The sequence below is a fragment of the Carcharhinus amblyrhynchos genome, chromosome 3, assembly GCF_965287045.1.
Source record: "Carcharhinus amblyrhynchos chromosome 3, sCarAmb.v2.hapA, whole genome shotgun sequence".
Lineage (NCBI taxonomy): Eukaryota > Metazoa > Chordata > Chondrichthyes > Carcharhiniformes > Carcharhinidae > Carcharhinus > Carcharhinus amblyrhynchos.
In genome coordinates, this window is record NC_137326.1 from 13,120,185 (window position 1) to 13,136,699 (window position 16,515).

General features: G+C 41.5%; 1 protein-coding gene across 2 annotated transcripts in view; it reads left to right on the forward strand.

Annotated features, from left to right (window-relative positions):
- The window catches only part of spdl1 (spindle apparatus coiled-coil protein 1), a 53,947-nt gene that overhangs the window by 11,107 nt on the left and 26,325 nt on the right, over positions 1–16,515 (forward strand). For both annotated transcript variants that reach the window (XM_080181472.1, XM_080181481.1), the window contains exons 2-4: positions 11,646–11,828; positions 12,319–12,495; positions 15,017–15,211. In XM_080181472.1, the coding sequence (XP_080037598.1) occupies positions 11,655–11,828; positions 12,319–12,495; positions 15,017–15,211 (546 nt within the window). In that variant the 5' untranslated portion in view covers positions 11,646–11,654. The remainder of the gene's footprint in view (positions 1–11,645; positions 11,829–12,318; positions 12,496–15,016; positions 15,212–16,515) is intronic.

Consider the following 16,515-nt stretch of genomic DNA (forward strand, 5'->3'; position numbering starts at 1 on the left):
ATTTGTAGCCATGTGTACTAATGACCACTGGTGTTCACCTTCTCTCTTCCAGAATGTCTGCTCTGAGATATCTTTGAGCTGAGCACCAGGGAGGTATCATATATCATCCTGGAGTCTTGTTTGTGGTCGCAGAAATGCCCATCTATTCCCCTAATAATTGAATACTCCATAACTATTGCAGTCCCACTCTCTTTATTCCTCCCTTGTGCAGCAGAGTCAGCTGTTGCTGCTTTCCCCTAAGGGGACATTCCTCTGAACAGTATCCAAAGAGGTACATCTGTTTTGCAGGGGAATGGCCGCAGGACATTGCTGCACTTCCTGCTTTGTCCTCTTGCTCTGTCTAATGGTCACCCATTTCCTTCTTGCCTGAGGTGTGACCACCACTCTTTAATGCTATATCAGATGCACTCTACCTTGTAGGTGCTCCATGGTTTTCCCAGCTGCTGCTCCAGCTCCAAAACCTGGGCTTCCAGGGGGTCCAGCTGTAATACTCTGATTTTTGACAAATTGCTGAATACCGGTCAAATGCTCAGGATAACTGCAACTTGGGAAGTTCTTTGATCTTATGAAACACTCTACCTGTGCCTCTTTACGTTGTTTGTGGAGTTGTAACTGCCTTTGGAGGCACTTGGCACCATCTAAGTAATTGAATTTTGCATGTATAACAGGCAGATATAATTCTAGTTGCCCTTTCTGGTTGCTGATCTGGATGTGTAATATTCTGACTGTCACAAATCTTTCCCAAGGCTGCTATAATAAGACAATCTCACCAAATAAATAAGTTATCAAGAGTTGTGATTAACATTTTAATTTCGTCCTCTTGTTAATTTTCAATATTTTGTTTAGTCTAGCTGATCATTGAGGCTTCTAGTTTGGTGTTTGCTGGGTGAAATTGTGAAGTAATTATATTCAATTAACATAAATGGGTCATTAACCCTATGAGTGCTTCCAAATGCTCCTTTGATGTATGAAACAAAATAGAAAATACTGAATATATGTTATAGAACATAGAAAACTACAGCACAAACAGGCCCTTCAGCCCACAAGTTGCGCTGATCATATCTCTAACTACTAGGCCTACCTATAACCCTCAATCCCATTAAATCCCATGTCCTCATCCAGGCCATTATGTCAGCATCTATAAAGGAAAGGGATGGGGTGGTTGTAGAGTGAGTGGAGTCGTAGGAATCACAATGTGCAGAGTGTGGGGAGAGCAGAAATTGTACTTGTTCCAGAGAGGGCATCCACATGTTAACTGATCTATTGACCAGTTTGAAAATCATTTATGTGAATTATAAGATCTCTCAGATATTCAAAGAACATGGAATATGGGACTAGAGGGGAGTGATGAAGAGCATGCACGCAAACATGAAAGAAGACAAAATCTAATGTGTGTCAAATAAGTTAAACAGATTTTGTCACTGAAACACTGGATCTGCAAAAAACAAGCCTGTGTTTTGGGCTCAGAACCTGGCTGATGCAGTGCTATGATGAAGAGGTTCATGCTTCAGCTACACCAAGCTCTGGTTACACCACACATGGAATACTGTACACAGTTCTGGGCACCAAACCTTAAGAGGGATGTGTTTGCTTGGAGGGAGTGCAGTGTAGGTTTACTAGAATGTAACTTGGGATTCCCAAGGGTTAACCTAAGAGGAAAGTGGAAATAAACTTAGGCTTGTATTCTATGAAATTTAGATGTTGAGAGGAACAGAACTACCCTATTTCTGTTACTTGGAAGTTGAAGATGAGGTGGGGACATTGTATAAAAATTAGAGCCAGAGCTTTCATAGGTGAAGTTTAGAAACACTTTTACATGCAAAAGATGGTGTAAGTTTGGAACTCTGTTATGCAAATGATAGCTGATGCTAAATCAATCAATAATTGTAAATCTGGCACTGAAATTTTGTTAGCCAAAGGTAACAAAACAAAGGCAGGTCTCGGATCAGCCATGATGTCGTTAAGTGGCAGAAAGTGCTCAAGGAGTCATCAACCCACCTCCAGTCTGGAGGACAGATGTTTCGATGTTTAGAACAGAGGCCTTTAGTAAGAGCAGTGTAAGAAATAATTGGTTCTCTTTTTAGACTGGTAAGTGATCAGTTTGCATTGTGGCAACCTAGGATAATGAGTGGGCAGCATGAGTGGCACTGCTTCAAGTCAGTTGGCCATGAATTGGGGCACTGCAGTAACCATGTTTTTATTTTAAATTTGATTTATTATTGTCACATGTATTAACATACAGTGAAAAGTATTGTTTCTTGCGTGCTATACAAAGCATAGAGGAGAAAATGAGAGACAGCAGAATGTAGTGTTACAGTCATAGGGTGTAGAGAAAGATCAACTTAATGCAAGGTAGGTCTATTCAAAAGTCCCGCAGCAGGGAAGAAGCCAGTTTTGAGTTGGTACGATTTTCCATCTTTTTCCTGATGGAAGAAGGTCCTGCGTGCAAAGGGCCCTTAATTATGCTGGCTGCTTTGCCAAGGCAGTGGGATGTGTACACAGAGTCAGTGGATGGAGGCTGATTTTCATGATGGATTAGGCTACATTCAAGACCTTTTGTACTTCCTTGCTGTCTTGCAGGAGCTAATACCAAGCTGTGATAAAACCACAAAGAATGCTTTCTATGGTGTATCTGTAAGAATTGGTGAGAGTCTTGGCTGACATGCCAAATTTCCTTGATCTTCTGCGAAAGTAGAGGCATTGGTGGGCTTTCTTAACTATAGTGTTGGCATGGGGGTACCAGGACAGGTTGTTGGTTATCTGGACACCTAAAAACTTGAAGCTTTTGACCATTTCTACTTCGTCCCCGTTGATGTTGCAGGGGCATGTTCTCCACTACGCTTCTTGAAGTCGATGGCAATCTCCTCCATTTTGTTGACATTAGGGAAAAGATCATCTTCGCATCAGCTCACCGGGTTCTCTGTCATTACTGTACTCTGTCTCATCATTGTTTGAGATCTGACCCACTACGGTGGTGTCATCAGCAATCTTGAAAACTGAATTGGAGGGGAGTTTGGCCACACACACGTGACTGCATGGAGAAGATTACATACATGCAGTACACCAAATATTTCATAACCAGTTACAGAAAATGCTTAATTATTCATCTATTCATAGATGTTATCAACTTAAAATAGAAAAATGAAAGAAATACTATGCTTGCATATCTAGAATTTGCAGAGCATTACAATTAAACCATAGCAGCGCTTTGGATGCAGGGGGAGCACAGAACTGTGCAATCAGAATGCACCTCACTTCATGTGTATCAGTTTAATAAATACAAGTAGGGAAAAAATTACACTGGCAAACTGGTGGAATCTCGCAACCCTGCATTAGACAGTGGTCAACAAAATTAATTAATTTATTTATTAAAGGAAATGATACCCAATTGCATAAAACTTTAACTGAATTATTTGCATTTCCTTAGGAATTTAACCAATGGCTGAACTTTGTAGCAGTAGTTCGATATGGAATTCTTGTGTCTTTACAGGAGGCTAGTAATGATGGAGTTTTTTGAACAGAAAAGGGTTCCCTGGTTTGCAGGGCTTAGAATTAAAATGCAGAAACTAATAGTGTAAAGTTGCTTTAGGCCAATTAAACAAAATAAACTGTATCTCCCCCATTATGTAAATTTCTTTTATGGTGCATTGTGTACTAATTCTTAGTTGCATCTTGTTTTTAAATATGATTTAATTATCATTAGTTTAAAACAAGTCACCTCCTATTTGGGTCAGCTGGAAATGGTGTAAATTTGGGGAAAATTCATTTTCTAAAGGTAAAAATCAAGGAAACAGTAACTTCTTCAGACAGACAAAAGTAGGCTGCCTTGGAGATTGTGAAAGTGGTTGCTGTGACAACATTGTGACCTAGGCCCTGTATTTTATGTAAATCCAAGCACAAAAGTGCTGAGAGTTTTAAACTGCATACACAAGAAGCTTTGTGTTTAATAGCATTATATGGTACTGACATTTAAATTCATTCTGTGAGTTATTCTCCATGGTCTAGGATATTCATGTTAATTGGGAATTTATGGTGTCTGCTATGTATGTACTCAAGGTAAGGAGTTACTGAAAGTGAAGTAGTTTTGAGATTAGATAATACATGTGTCTGCAGTTATATATTTGTTTTTAGGAAGAGTAGGCAGCAACTATGCAGGAAGAATTCCAGAAACCTGTAGTTCAATATTATCTTAATAATTGTATAGAATTTGAACAGCACTAATCTGCTGTAGAAGGGCCATGAGCATTAATGATATTGATGACATTGTTATGACCAAACAATTTATCAATATAGCTTCAACTTGGATTGTGTGTGTGGCAGAGATGGAACCTGTGAGTCACTTATTTTTAGGCTTGTGGCTGGCTGCTCAGTTCTAGTCCGTGCACGTCAATGCTTTGTACTATTCAACTGAGTCATGCAGCGACAGCATCAAGAAGATTCTCAAACAACTAAGCACTTTTGATGAGCTTTGGTACTGCTTGTTCTAAGCATTGCTGAAGCATTTGCATGTATTGAACAGGATTTATTCTTCAGCTATAGTCCTGTACTGCACTGCAATTATGTCTGCAAAGTTTTTAACTTTTCAAATGTTTGCTTTCTTTGATTTTTTTCTAAGCCTTTTTTGACTAAGCAGGCAGCACTGGAATGAAGCATGATTAGTCTATTGAGACTTAATCATTATTTACGTCAAGAAAACTATTAATGTAGTTTTTGAAACACAGTTACTCTTACACTGCAGCTCGTTAATCATTCATGTTGATTTTATGTTAAAAATATGTTTTTAAAATGGCTTCATTTAGGTTTGGTAGTGAGCTGCCATCTTTGTTCACGCACTTTTAATTGGACGTGCCTAGATCTGGATTTATGCGATGGGAAGGACTATGTTAGAAAACAGAAAATAGACATAGGCCATTCAGCCCCTTGAACTTGCCCTGCCATTCATTATGGTCTTGGCTGATCATCCAATTCAATAATCTGATCCTGCCTCCCTCCCCACCACCCTACCCCCTACCCTCATGTATCCTTTCTTTAAAACGTAGAATTTTTGGCCTCAATTGCTTGCGATTCCACAAGCTCACCAGTCGCTAGGCAAAGAAATTTCTCCTCATCTCAGTCCTAAAAGGTTTATGTCCTATCCTCAGATGATGACTGCTGGTTCTGGACATCTCCTCAATCAGAAACATCTTTTCTGCATTTATCCTGTCTAATCCTGTTAGAATATTATAGGTTTCTATGAGCTTCCCTCTCATTCTTCAAAACTCCAGCGAATATAATCCTAACTGACTTATTCTCTCCTCAAATTTCAATCACACCATCCCAGGAATCAGTCTGGTACCAAATTTTCTGTTTATTGCATATAGGAAGGTAAGGAAGTAGTGTTGCAACTATACATGACACTGGTGAGAAATGCACAATACTCCAGGTGCTAGTTCTGGTCCCCTTATTTGAAGAAAGATGTAGTGACATTGGAGACAGTTCAGAGGAGGTTCACTAGATTGATTCCAGAGATGAATGGTTTGTTGCATGAAAAGAGATTGAACGGTTTAGACGTATACTGTCTGGAATTTAGAAGAATGAGGGAGATCAAATTGATGTATAAAAGATGTGGATAAAAAGGTAGTGGATACTTCCTCTTGTGGAGTATTCTAGGGGAAGAGGTCACAGTCTTAGGATAAGGGGTAGCAAATTTAAAACAGAAGAGGAGAACCTACTTCCCCCAAAGGTTGTGACTCTGGAATTCGCTACCCCAAAATGTGGTGGATGCTGGGATAGTGAGCAAACTTGAGGAGTTAGACAGATTTTTAATTGGTAATGGGTTGAAGGATTACAGGGAGAAGGCAGGAAAATGGGAATGAGGAGCATATCAGCCATGGTCGAATAGCGGAGCAGACTAGATAGGCCAAATGGTGTAATTCTGCTCCTAATATCTTATGAACTTGAGGAAGTCAATTTTTTTTAATCTGCCTGTCTGACGAAAAAAATTACTAATTTGGCATTTACGATCATTGGTTCTTGTATTATAATTCTTGTAGTTAATCATTTTCTTTTGATTTAGGTAGAGAAAATATTCTTAGTTGCTTTAAATTATATTTGTGATATAAAAGACTTTTTTAAAAAATGACTTGGGTCATATTTGTTGGCTGCAGTCAAATTGACTTTGATGTATTGGAAATACTAAAAGTTCCTTGAGATTCTTGAAGGTGCAGATTTCCTGATTTTTAAAGGGTGCCAAACATTCCTGATTTCTGGATTATTTTCTATACTTTGTTTTCTCCTTACCATTCTGTCCCAGATTCTTTCAGTTCCTTCCCCATCCAACATGCCATGCTAACCCTCCAAATCTTCAGCATTTTCTTTCTGTTTTTTGCATAAAGTGTTTGTTGATCTTGGGTGAGGTATCTGCCAGATAAATGGAGGATATTCACGAGATGGCAAAGCAATGTGCTTGTCTTGGGCGTCAACATTTGCTGGTCATGTTGTATTATAGACATTATGTGAAGCCAGTTAGGATGTATCCTTGAGGTTAGACCAATGGTTAGACTATTGAAATATGCTTTAACCATATTTCAAGGATATCAAAGTTAACATGCAGGTGCGGCAAACTGCTGTTACCAGATCCTTTCACTGGGCACAAGATGCCCAAGAACAGAAATTCTTCCCTTAGGCTGCAGACATGCCTACCACGGCTTACCTGGCAATTTGCCCAGATGACGAGTGGCTGCAGAGTGAGATCCTTAATTGGCCCTCTGTCAGAAGTCTTAACCCATACTTGCCCCATAATTAGTTGAGGAGGGGGGAGGGGTGATGGTGTTGGGAAGATGATGATACACTCTCCAACCTAATATCATCTACATCCCATTGCATGCCCACCTCCCAGGCCCCCTCTGGGGCTGGGGAGCAGGTGAGGGGGAAATGTCACTACATTCTACTCCATCTGTGTATTTGGCTGTAATCATAGAAATAAATGAGTTGTTGCAAATCAAGACATGGGGTGGAATTCTCCCGAAAATTCAGCACTTAGCATTTTTATGTAAAAAACTGGAGTAAATTCCGCTGCCTTTTTTCAGCAGGATTTTCAAGATGAATCTCCCACGTTCTGCATCTCGGAGAGTCCTAACTTGAATCTCGATTTAAAAATCTGTGGGCGTGGCATATTCCCGCTAGAGAGGCCGGTAGCATAGCACTGTACTTGTGCCAATCTGTCAGCGCTGAGATCAGCACGTGCAATAGGCTGCACTGCCTGTCTCCTGATCGTTAACCAGCTCAATTGCTGGCCAGCACAGCAGCCCCCAAAAGCTGCTTCTCCAACCCTCCATGCCCTGATCGCTGGCCTCCTGGATATATACAGGCCAGCCTTATTTGCTGTCCAATCCCAACTGCAGCTGGACACACACACACACCACCCCACCAGTGATCATACCTAGAGGCCCTGCCCCCTTGGCACTGCCTGTGTCCAGTGGATGGTGCCCCTGGGCTTTGCCCCTTGGGTGGTGCCAGGTGGCTAGGCTGGCAATGCCCAGAGGGCATCCCTGACTTCATGGAGGGCCTCTCCGGCCTCCCTTCCCGCCAGCAGGGTTGTGCCGCCAGCTCTCTGTTACTGGGGAGCTGTTGTTAACCCCGCTGGAGTAAAACACTCCTGGTGAGGGAAGGGTGAAAGAGGTCGGTGGGTCTAGAGTTTTCAGTCCTGGGCCCGCGAATGATTTTCAGATGAGAATTTCAGTATGGGAAAACAGCTTCGCGCCAATTTCCAGCTGACGACACTGGAAATCCAGAGGCCATGGCACCAGCGGGAAGCCCGCTAAATGGCTTCTGCTGAGCTAGTGCAGCGGGCTGGAAGAATCGCCCACCTGATGTCATGAATTGAACTAGTTGCATTGAGTAGCAAAGCTGCAATTTTTAGAATTTAAATCAATATTTTAGCCTTGTTTTCAAAATGGCTATGTGTAATGCTGAGGCTTGACCTCAAGCTTGGGCATGGAATCACTGTGAACAACTTAATGGAGTTGCTGCTGAACAGAAACAAGAAGACCTTGAAGCCTGGTGCAAATAGTCAGAAAACCACATGTTCAGACTGGTTCCAAATCTCTGCGACAAATATTCTTCCTATCTGACATGAGGTTAGATTAAGGGCATGGTCCAAGAGATTCTGTACCTAAATAAACATTCCGTTTCTCTATTACAAACAAGTTGAGAACAGAAGAACTAGGAGCAGGAGTCGGCCATCTGGCCCCTCAAGCCTGCTCCGCCATTCAATAAGATCATGGCTGATCTTGCCCGTTTGCTCACCACAACGCTTAATTCCTTTTACTGTTCAAAAATTTATCTATCCTTGCCTTAAAAACATTCAATGAGTAGCCTCTACTGCTCCACAGATCCACAACCCTTTGTGTGAAGAAGTTCCTCCTCAACTCCTAAATCTGCTTCCCCTTACTTTTGAGGCCATGCTCCCTAGTTCTAGTTTCAATTGCCAGTGGAAACCACTTCCCTGCTTCTATCTGATCTATCCCTTCATAATCTTTATATGTTTCTATAAAATCTGCCCTCATTCTTCTGAATTCCAATCAGTATAGTCCCAGTCTACTCAGTCTATCCTCATAAACCAACCCTCTCAACTCCGGAATCAACCTAGTGAATCTTCTTTGCACCCACTCCAGTGCCGGTATATCCTTTCTCAAGTAAGGAGACCAAAACTGTATGCGGTACTCCAGGTGTGGCTTCACCAGCACTCTATAAGCTCCAACATAACCTCGCTGTTTTTAAACTCCATCCCTCTAGCAATGAAGGAAAAGTTCCATTTGCCTTCTTAATTACCTGCGAACCAACTCTTTGTGATTCTTGCACAACGACACGCAGGTCCCTCTGCACAGCAGCATGCTTCAATTTTTTCACCATTTAAACTATAGTCCGTTTTGCTGTTATTCCTACCAAAATGGGTGACCTCACATTTACTAACATTGTGCTCCATCTGCCAGACCCTTGCTCATTCACTCAGACTATCTGTATCCCTTTGCAGACTTTCGGCGTCCTCTGCACACTTTGCTCTGCCACTCATCTTCGTGTCATCTGCGAATTTTGACACACTACACTTGGTCCCCAACTCCAAATCATCCATATAAATCGTAAACAATTGCAGTTCCAACACTGATCCCTGAGGCACACCATTAGTCACTGATCGCCAACCATAAAAACACCCATTTATCCCCACTCTTTGCTTTGTTAGTTAAACAATCCTCTATCCATGCTAATACATTACCCGTAACACCTTGCAACTTTTATCTTGTGCAGCACCTTGTCAGATGTCTTTTGGAAATCCAGATACATCATATCCGCAGGTTTTCCATTGTCCACTGCACATGTAATGTTTTCAAAGAATTCCACCAAATTAGTCAAACATGACCCCATGCTGTGTCATTCAAGACATTGAAGAATGAATGCACTTGGTCATAGACCAGATATGTTCAAAATAGAACACTTGATTCTTGGGATAACTAACTTTGATATATATACCATAAAAAAAATTTGTAATTTTTTGTGAGGTTGCTGCCTATTGACCATCGCATATACTTGTTTTTATCCTGCTCCCATTACTCAATTCCTATCTTAAAACAGTCTTGGCTATCTGCTACCCAGTATGACCATGCAAACACATGAGGGGACACAAATTTTACACATCCCATATATTCAGCAAACAGCTAAATTGCGCCATGGCATGTTAAAACTTGAAACATGCCAGGATTTCACTACTTAAGCATTTCAGTATTTTGATTTGATTTATTGTTGTCTGATGTATTAACATACAGCAAAAGGTATTGTTTATTGCATGCTATACAGATAAAGCATACTGTTCATAGAGAAGGAAATGAGAGAGTGCAGAATGCAGTCACAGTTGGGGTATAGAGAAAGATCAACTTAATGCAAAGTAAGTCCATTCAAAAGTCTGACAGCAGCTGTTCTTGAGTCGGTTGGTACGTGACTTCAGACTTTCATATCTTTTTTCTGATGGAAGAAGGTGGAAGAGAGAATGTCCGGTGTGCACGGAATCTTTAATTATGCTGGGTGCTTTGCCAAGACAGCTGGAAGTGTAGACAGAGTCAGTGGATGAAAGACTGGTTTACGTGATGGATTGGGCTACATTCATGACCTTTTGTAGTTCCTTGTGGTCTTGGGCAGAGCAGGAGCCGTACCAAGCTGTGATAGAACCAGAAATGCTTTCTATGGTGCATCCTTAAAGTTGATAAGAGTCGTAGCTGACATGCCAAATTGCCTTAGCATTCTGAGAAAGTAGACGCACTAGTGGGCCTTCTTAACTATACCTTCGGCATAGGGTCGGGTGGGGCGGGGGTGGGGGACGCGGTGCAGAACAGGTTGTTGGTGATCTGGACATCTAAAAACTTGAAGCTCTCAACTCTTTCTACTTAGTTCCTATATAGCTACAGAACAAGTCTAAAAGCAATCCATGAATAGAATAGAATCTCAGAATGGTTACAGAACAAAAGGAGGCCATTCACCCTGTTGTGCTTGTGCTGGCTCTATAAAAGAGCAACTCAACCGGTCTCACACCTAGGCTGAATTTTACATGCCCCTGGTAGGTGTGCTTCCTGTACAGTGAGAGAAGGGGATGGTGAGCATATAAAATGGCTGGCTGCCTATCCTACACCTCTTCCACCCACTCTCATAACATTGGGGTGGGAGTGTGCTAAAATCGACAGCCTGTCCACCATCTTTAAATGAACAATCAAGGGTCACTTCAGCATGTTATCTGATAATATGCTGCCCCCACCATAATATGTTTGTTGTGGGCAGGAGTGGAAAGCCTGATTTTTCTTTACACAACATGTTTAAAAGGTGGGATGGAAGTGGTGGGGTGGAGGGCTCGCTCTGAGGACAGAGTGCCATCTCGACTGAACTCCTTCCTATCCATTCCCTGTCTTCACAGTGCCTAATGGACCCAAATGCTCCTGACACAAAACCTGAGACTGACTTGCTATGGGGTTCCTAGGCCTTGGGCTCCTCTCTTCAGCAGCAGTCCCAGCAGCTTCAGTTGACAGCTTTCTGATGCTGCTGGGAAAAAGAGAGCTGCTGTAGGGGGTGAGACCTCTCCAGTGATGGGTGAAAGTCAAAATTCTTACTCTATGCTGTAAGGTAGGTTGGCATGGAGTATGCCATCAGTTCCTCCTGCCTATTGTCTTTGCCCCCACTGACCTGTGTATCTTTATCTTCAGATAATTACCCATTTTCCTTCTGAAAGCCATGGTTGAATCTGCCTCCATCACACTCTCGGGCAGTGCTTTCCACATCCTAACCATTTGCTGCTTAACTAAAAATGTTTTCCTCAGTTGCTGTTACTATTTTGCAATCAAGGTGCAATTCAAAATTTAATCCAATGCTATTGAACCAAGTTCTATTCCTGTGTATATATTTATGTATCATGAGGATAACTAGTATCAGTATCCATCTGACAATGCGATCTCATCGTGTTTTTTTTCAGAACCTTCTATACGCATTTTATGTTGTGGATATTGTTTCCAGTTTAGTATTACAGGAAAACATTCCTTCCCCATCATCCTTATTAGCTCTGTGTCTATGAAACTTTGTAAAACTTTAGTACCAAAAATAAAAAGCTGGCTCGCCTCATTGCCTTGCAGGATCCCAAGATGACGACTGTTTCAGAGCTGGAAGAAGTTATCCAGCAGCTTCGGCAGCAGCTCCAGGAGTCAGAAAGTGAGCGGATGAAGGCGGCTCAGTATGGGCTAGAGCTGCTGAAAAATGAAGCAGAACTGGACAACAAATTGACAGAAACAACAAATGAATTTGCTGCTGTCAGAGAGGTAATATGTGTCAAAATTACTCAAAATACGGTGAACTGTGAATTGAATGGGAAATTGATTCTAAATGCATACGTTGTAACTTATGCATGTTACATAACTTCAGGCATATTTCCTCCTAAGAAAGCAATTTGTCCTGTTTGCATATCAGCAAGTCACTCTAAGATAAGATCATCTTGGTATTATTTTTGTCACCTATTTCCCCAGTCTTTTCTATTGTAATGAGATAGAATACCATTTTGGAGTTAACTGATGATTTAAGTTTAATGGGAGGAAACCATTAGAATTATAATTGCAAGATATCTCTGCAGAGCCCTACATTGATCAATTTATTTTGCCAAACTTTATCCAACCTACCCCTTTCTCCCACTGTGCTATGCAGTGTGCTATTACTTTCACCATCTTGCTTTCATGATGAGCTGAATAAGTTTGCGATTCTATGGAATAATAAATCACAAATTTTCTCATTTTAATTTTCTTTTTTTTTAAATAGCGCTTGGAGCAGGAAAAATATTCATTGCAACGAGAGGTGGAACTCAAAAACCGTTTGATGGACAGTTTGAATTCGGATATTGAAAGCATTAAACAGCAACAAAAAACTCAGCTGAGTCAACAACTGGAACAGCTGGAGAGAGTTCATGCTCGTGAAATCAACGAGCTGAAGGGCAAGGTGTGACACAATTCAATTTAGCAAGGAAGGGGTGTAATTAAGTTTCACTCTGTAGTGTGATCAAGTACTTTTACGTATCATTTAAAAATGTAAAGTACTCTTTGACATCCAGCACAATCCCTGATGTTATGCAGTCATATGGAAAGAATCGACCTATCTGTTAATTTAATTTTCATTCGATCTTCCAGGCTGTCAGCCCTGATGAGTACTGTTCAGTTTTATGGTTTGCTTGCAGCAGGCTGTGCAAGACCTGTGCACCGACACTTTAAAAATTACTGGTGTCAGTGATTTGGTAAAGAGATGGCTCACCTGCATGTCCCGAGAAACATGTGGATTTTTGTTAAAATGGGAATTCCTGCAAATATCCAGACATTCAGTCCCAGTATGTGAAATGCAAAACGACACAAGATGTGGACAACTTTCCTTTCAATCTGACTTGGATAACAAGTTATTTTTAACAAACTGCCATGTAACTTAATATGTTTTTATCTCAAATGCGTCGTCATATCAGGGGGCTTGGCCCCGTGAGCAAATTGTGCACTTGAAAAATAACTTGAATCATAAGAACATAAGAAATAGGAGCAGGAGTAGGCCATCTAGCCCTTCGAGCCTGCCCCGCCATTCAGTAAGATCATGGCTGATCTGTCGTGGCTCAGTTCCACATTCCCGCCCTCTCCCCATAACCCTTAATCCCCTCTCTTATCAAAAACCCATCAACCCGCGTCTTAAAAATATTTAGCGAGGTAGCCTCCACCACTTCAACGGGCAGAGAATTCCAGAGATTCACCACCCTTTGAGTGAAGAAGTTCCTCCTCAATGCCGTTCTAAACCGCCCCCCCTTTATCTTGAGGCTGTGCCCCCTAGTCCTACTATCCTTTCTGAGCGGGAAGAGTCTCTCCACCTCTATCCTATCCATCCCATTCATCATCTTATACGTCTCAATGAGATCTCCCCTCATTCTTCTAAACTCTAACGAGTACAAGCCTAATTTATTCAGCCTCTCCTCATAGCTCAACCCCCTCAACTCCGGCATCAGCCTAGTAAACCTCCTCTGCACTCCCTCCAAGGCCAAAATATCCTTGCGTAAGTACGGCGCCCAAAACTGCACACAGTACTCCAGCTGCGGCCTCACCAATGCCTATACAGCTGCAGCAAGACCTCCCTACTTTTATATTCAATCCCCCTCACTATGAAGGCCAGCATCCCATTAGCCTTCCTGACCACCTGCTGCACCTGCAGGCTGGGTTTTTGCGACTCATGCGCAAGGACCCCGAGGTCCCTTTGCACCGTCGCCTGCTGCAGTTTTTCTCCACGTAAGTAATAGTCCTTCCTACCATTATTCCTACCAAAGTGGACCACCTCGCACTTGCCAACATTAAATTCCATTTGCCATTTCCTGGCCCATTCGCCCAGCCTATCTAGATCCTTCTGCAGACTCTCCCCACCCTCCGCACAATTTGCCGTTCCACCAATCTTGGCGTCATCAGCAAATTTCGACACCCTACACTCGGTTCCCTCCTCCAGATCATCTATATAAATAGTAAATAGCTGAGGCCCCGGCACCGACCCCTGGGGCACTCCACTAGTCACCATCCGCCAATCTGAATAGCACCCGTTGACCTCCACTCTCTGCCTCCTATTTGACAACCAATCCTCTATCCACGCTAACACCCTACCCCCAACTCCATGTTCCCTGACCTTCTGCAATAACCTCTTGTGAATCATGGTGTGATAAGGGAAAAGGAGCAGGAGCCAGATGCTATAATGGTGGAAGCAAATGGTGATGTTACTTAACAGTGAGAGCTAGGTTCATGGAACAAAATAGATGCTCTGGTAACTTTAGCAAATGAGATTTTGAGAAGCTAGAACAAGGTTTCTTGTCAGACATCTACTGAGCATAGTTACCTAATAATACATTTAAAATTAGTCGTCATTTTCTTTTTAGTTTTCAAATGCTGGGTACATCCATGCCCAAGTCATGGTTCACCCCTGTGCCACTGGCTGGAGAGTATAGGAGGAAACTGACCCACTTTTATTTTTAAGGCTAGTATGGGGAAGGAGAGAGTTTGATTACGAGACAGTGGAATGGATTAAAAAAATCATAATTATGTTCCTTTAGGAGGTTAAAAGTCTTTTGAGAACCTTCCAATTCCAAGAAGAGGGTGGCAGGACTAAGGAAGAGTGATAGTGCCTGATGAGCAAAAGTCCTTGGAAATGGTATACAAGTATAGCTGCCAATGCATGACAAAACTGTAGGTGGGAGCTGCAGAGATAGAAGCACCACCTTGGGAATAACAAATATCTGAGACTGCGACGCAACCAATTATGCCACCTGCTCTGTCTCTCTCTTGGGTATTGTTAGAAAGTGAAAGACTGGACTAAATTTTATATGAAATTGCATAGGTTCTATTGTCTATGAGAGGAAAAATATGATGGTTGGTTATATTTTATAAGAGTAAACTTTGGAGGGAGCATAGTGCCTTTTGAATATTCGTCTTTTAACCTTTGGATTTATTTCTAGTTGGAAAAGCAGAAATCTGAGCTGGATGAAGCACAGCTTTGTGAGAAGCAGCTGAGACACAAACTTGATCACCAGAGTGAATTACTTAATGCTAAGAACGAAGAATTGAGGAACCTATCTGAGCGTGCGCAGGAAACAATGTCATCTGAAGTGATGAGCCTTCAAGTGGAGAACATGGAACTTGAAGCTGCAAAGGTATGGGATTGGGATTTTTAAAATCCACAACTATTTTATTTATTTTTCACTTGTTTGGTTCAAATACCAACATACAAACTAGTTACCCTAACACTGGTAGTTACTCACACTCTTCACCATGGCAATACAACAAACTCAACAGAGGACTATTCCAGATCTCTTGTTCTTGCCACAATTCAGCACCACCATGACAGAAATAACATCCAGTCTGTTAGTGCTTTTAATCCTAATGTTTAATGACCTATGCTGAAAAAGAGCTCTCTGTTCTCAAACATTTTTTTTTGCAGCATATATTTTGAGTATCAAAACTCTTTTTTTCTAGGGAGTTTTAACACATTGAATTGGAGCAATATGTAAAAAAAAATTTGTATTCTAAAGATTTAAAATATTACAAAGCAAATTTTACATCATTTCTAAACTGATCTATTTACTTAGGTTGTCAGCTTAATCTGTGTGTGAAAAGTGAAGTTGCCATAGTCCCAGATGACCTTGGAGGGGAAGAGCTGACTGGTGGTGATTTTAACCTGAGGATCACCACAGCTCAGGAGAGGGCAAAGTTGAGAAGGCGGGTCCATGTGAATAACCTGTGTAGTTTTAGCAGAGTTACTTAGTTATCAAGAAAGCTGAAATACATTGAGTTTCTTGGCAGATTTAGCAGTGAGTAGCTGAATGATCTGATGTTAACTTCAGTGCTCCTGATTAGGACATGGTTCCTTTGCTAGACTGCCATTCAATGATCCCTGCAGAAACTCTACTTGTGCTGATGTAAGTGACGATGGGATTGGGCTCAGCTATGGTCCAAGGTCTGCCAGGAAGTACAATGTCAGACTTTTGACAGGGAATAAGTCACTCAAATGAGGTACTAGTGCCTAACATCACAGATTGCAAAAGTCTCAGAAAGGAGTCAACAACATTGGGAGGGGTGTAGAAAATGAGCAACAAAACAACTAAAAGGAGATACTTGTTCAAAATTTAAAATATTTTAAATTGTGAATGGCAATTTTAAAGTATTGGTGTCAGTTAGCTCCATCAATATTACAGTAAATGGAAACCATGTTGTATGCAAGTTATTTTTTCCTTCTGAAAAGCTTATTGCATTGTGAGTGAATATTTTTCACATCTCCACCTTGAAATCTGAATTTGAGTTTACAGTTTGACATTTTAGTTTTGTGGATAGATTGGGTCTTAGCAAGATGAAACAAATAAGCTTTGAGCTATTCTTATTCTGTGCACTCTAGCATCCATGTCACTGCACATCAAGAGGATAAGCACCTGACCTCCCAAGCCGCTAAATGTGCAACTGG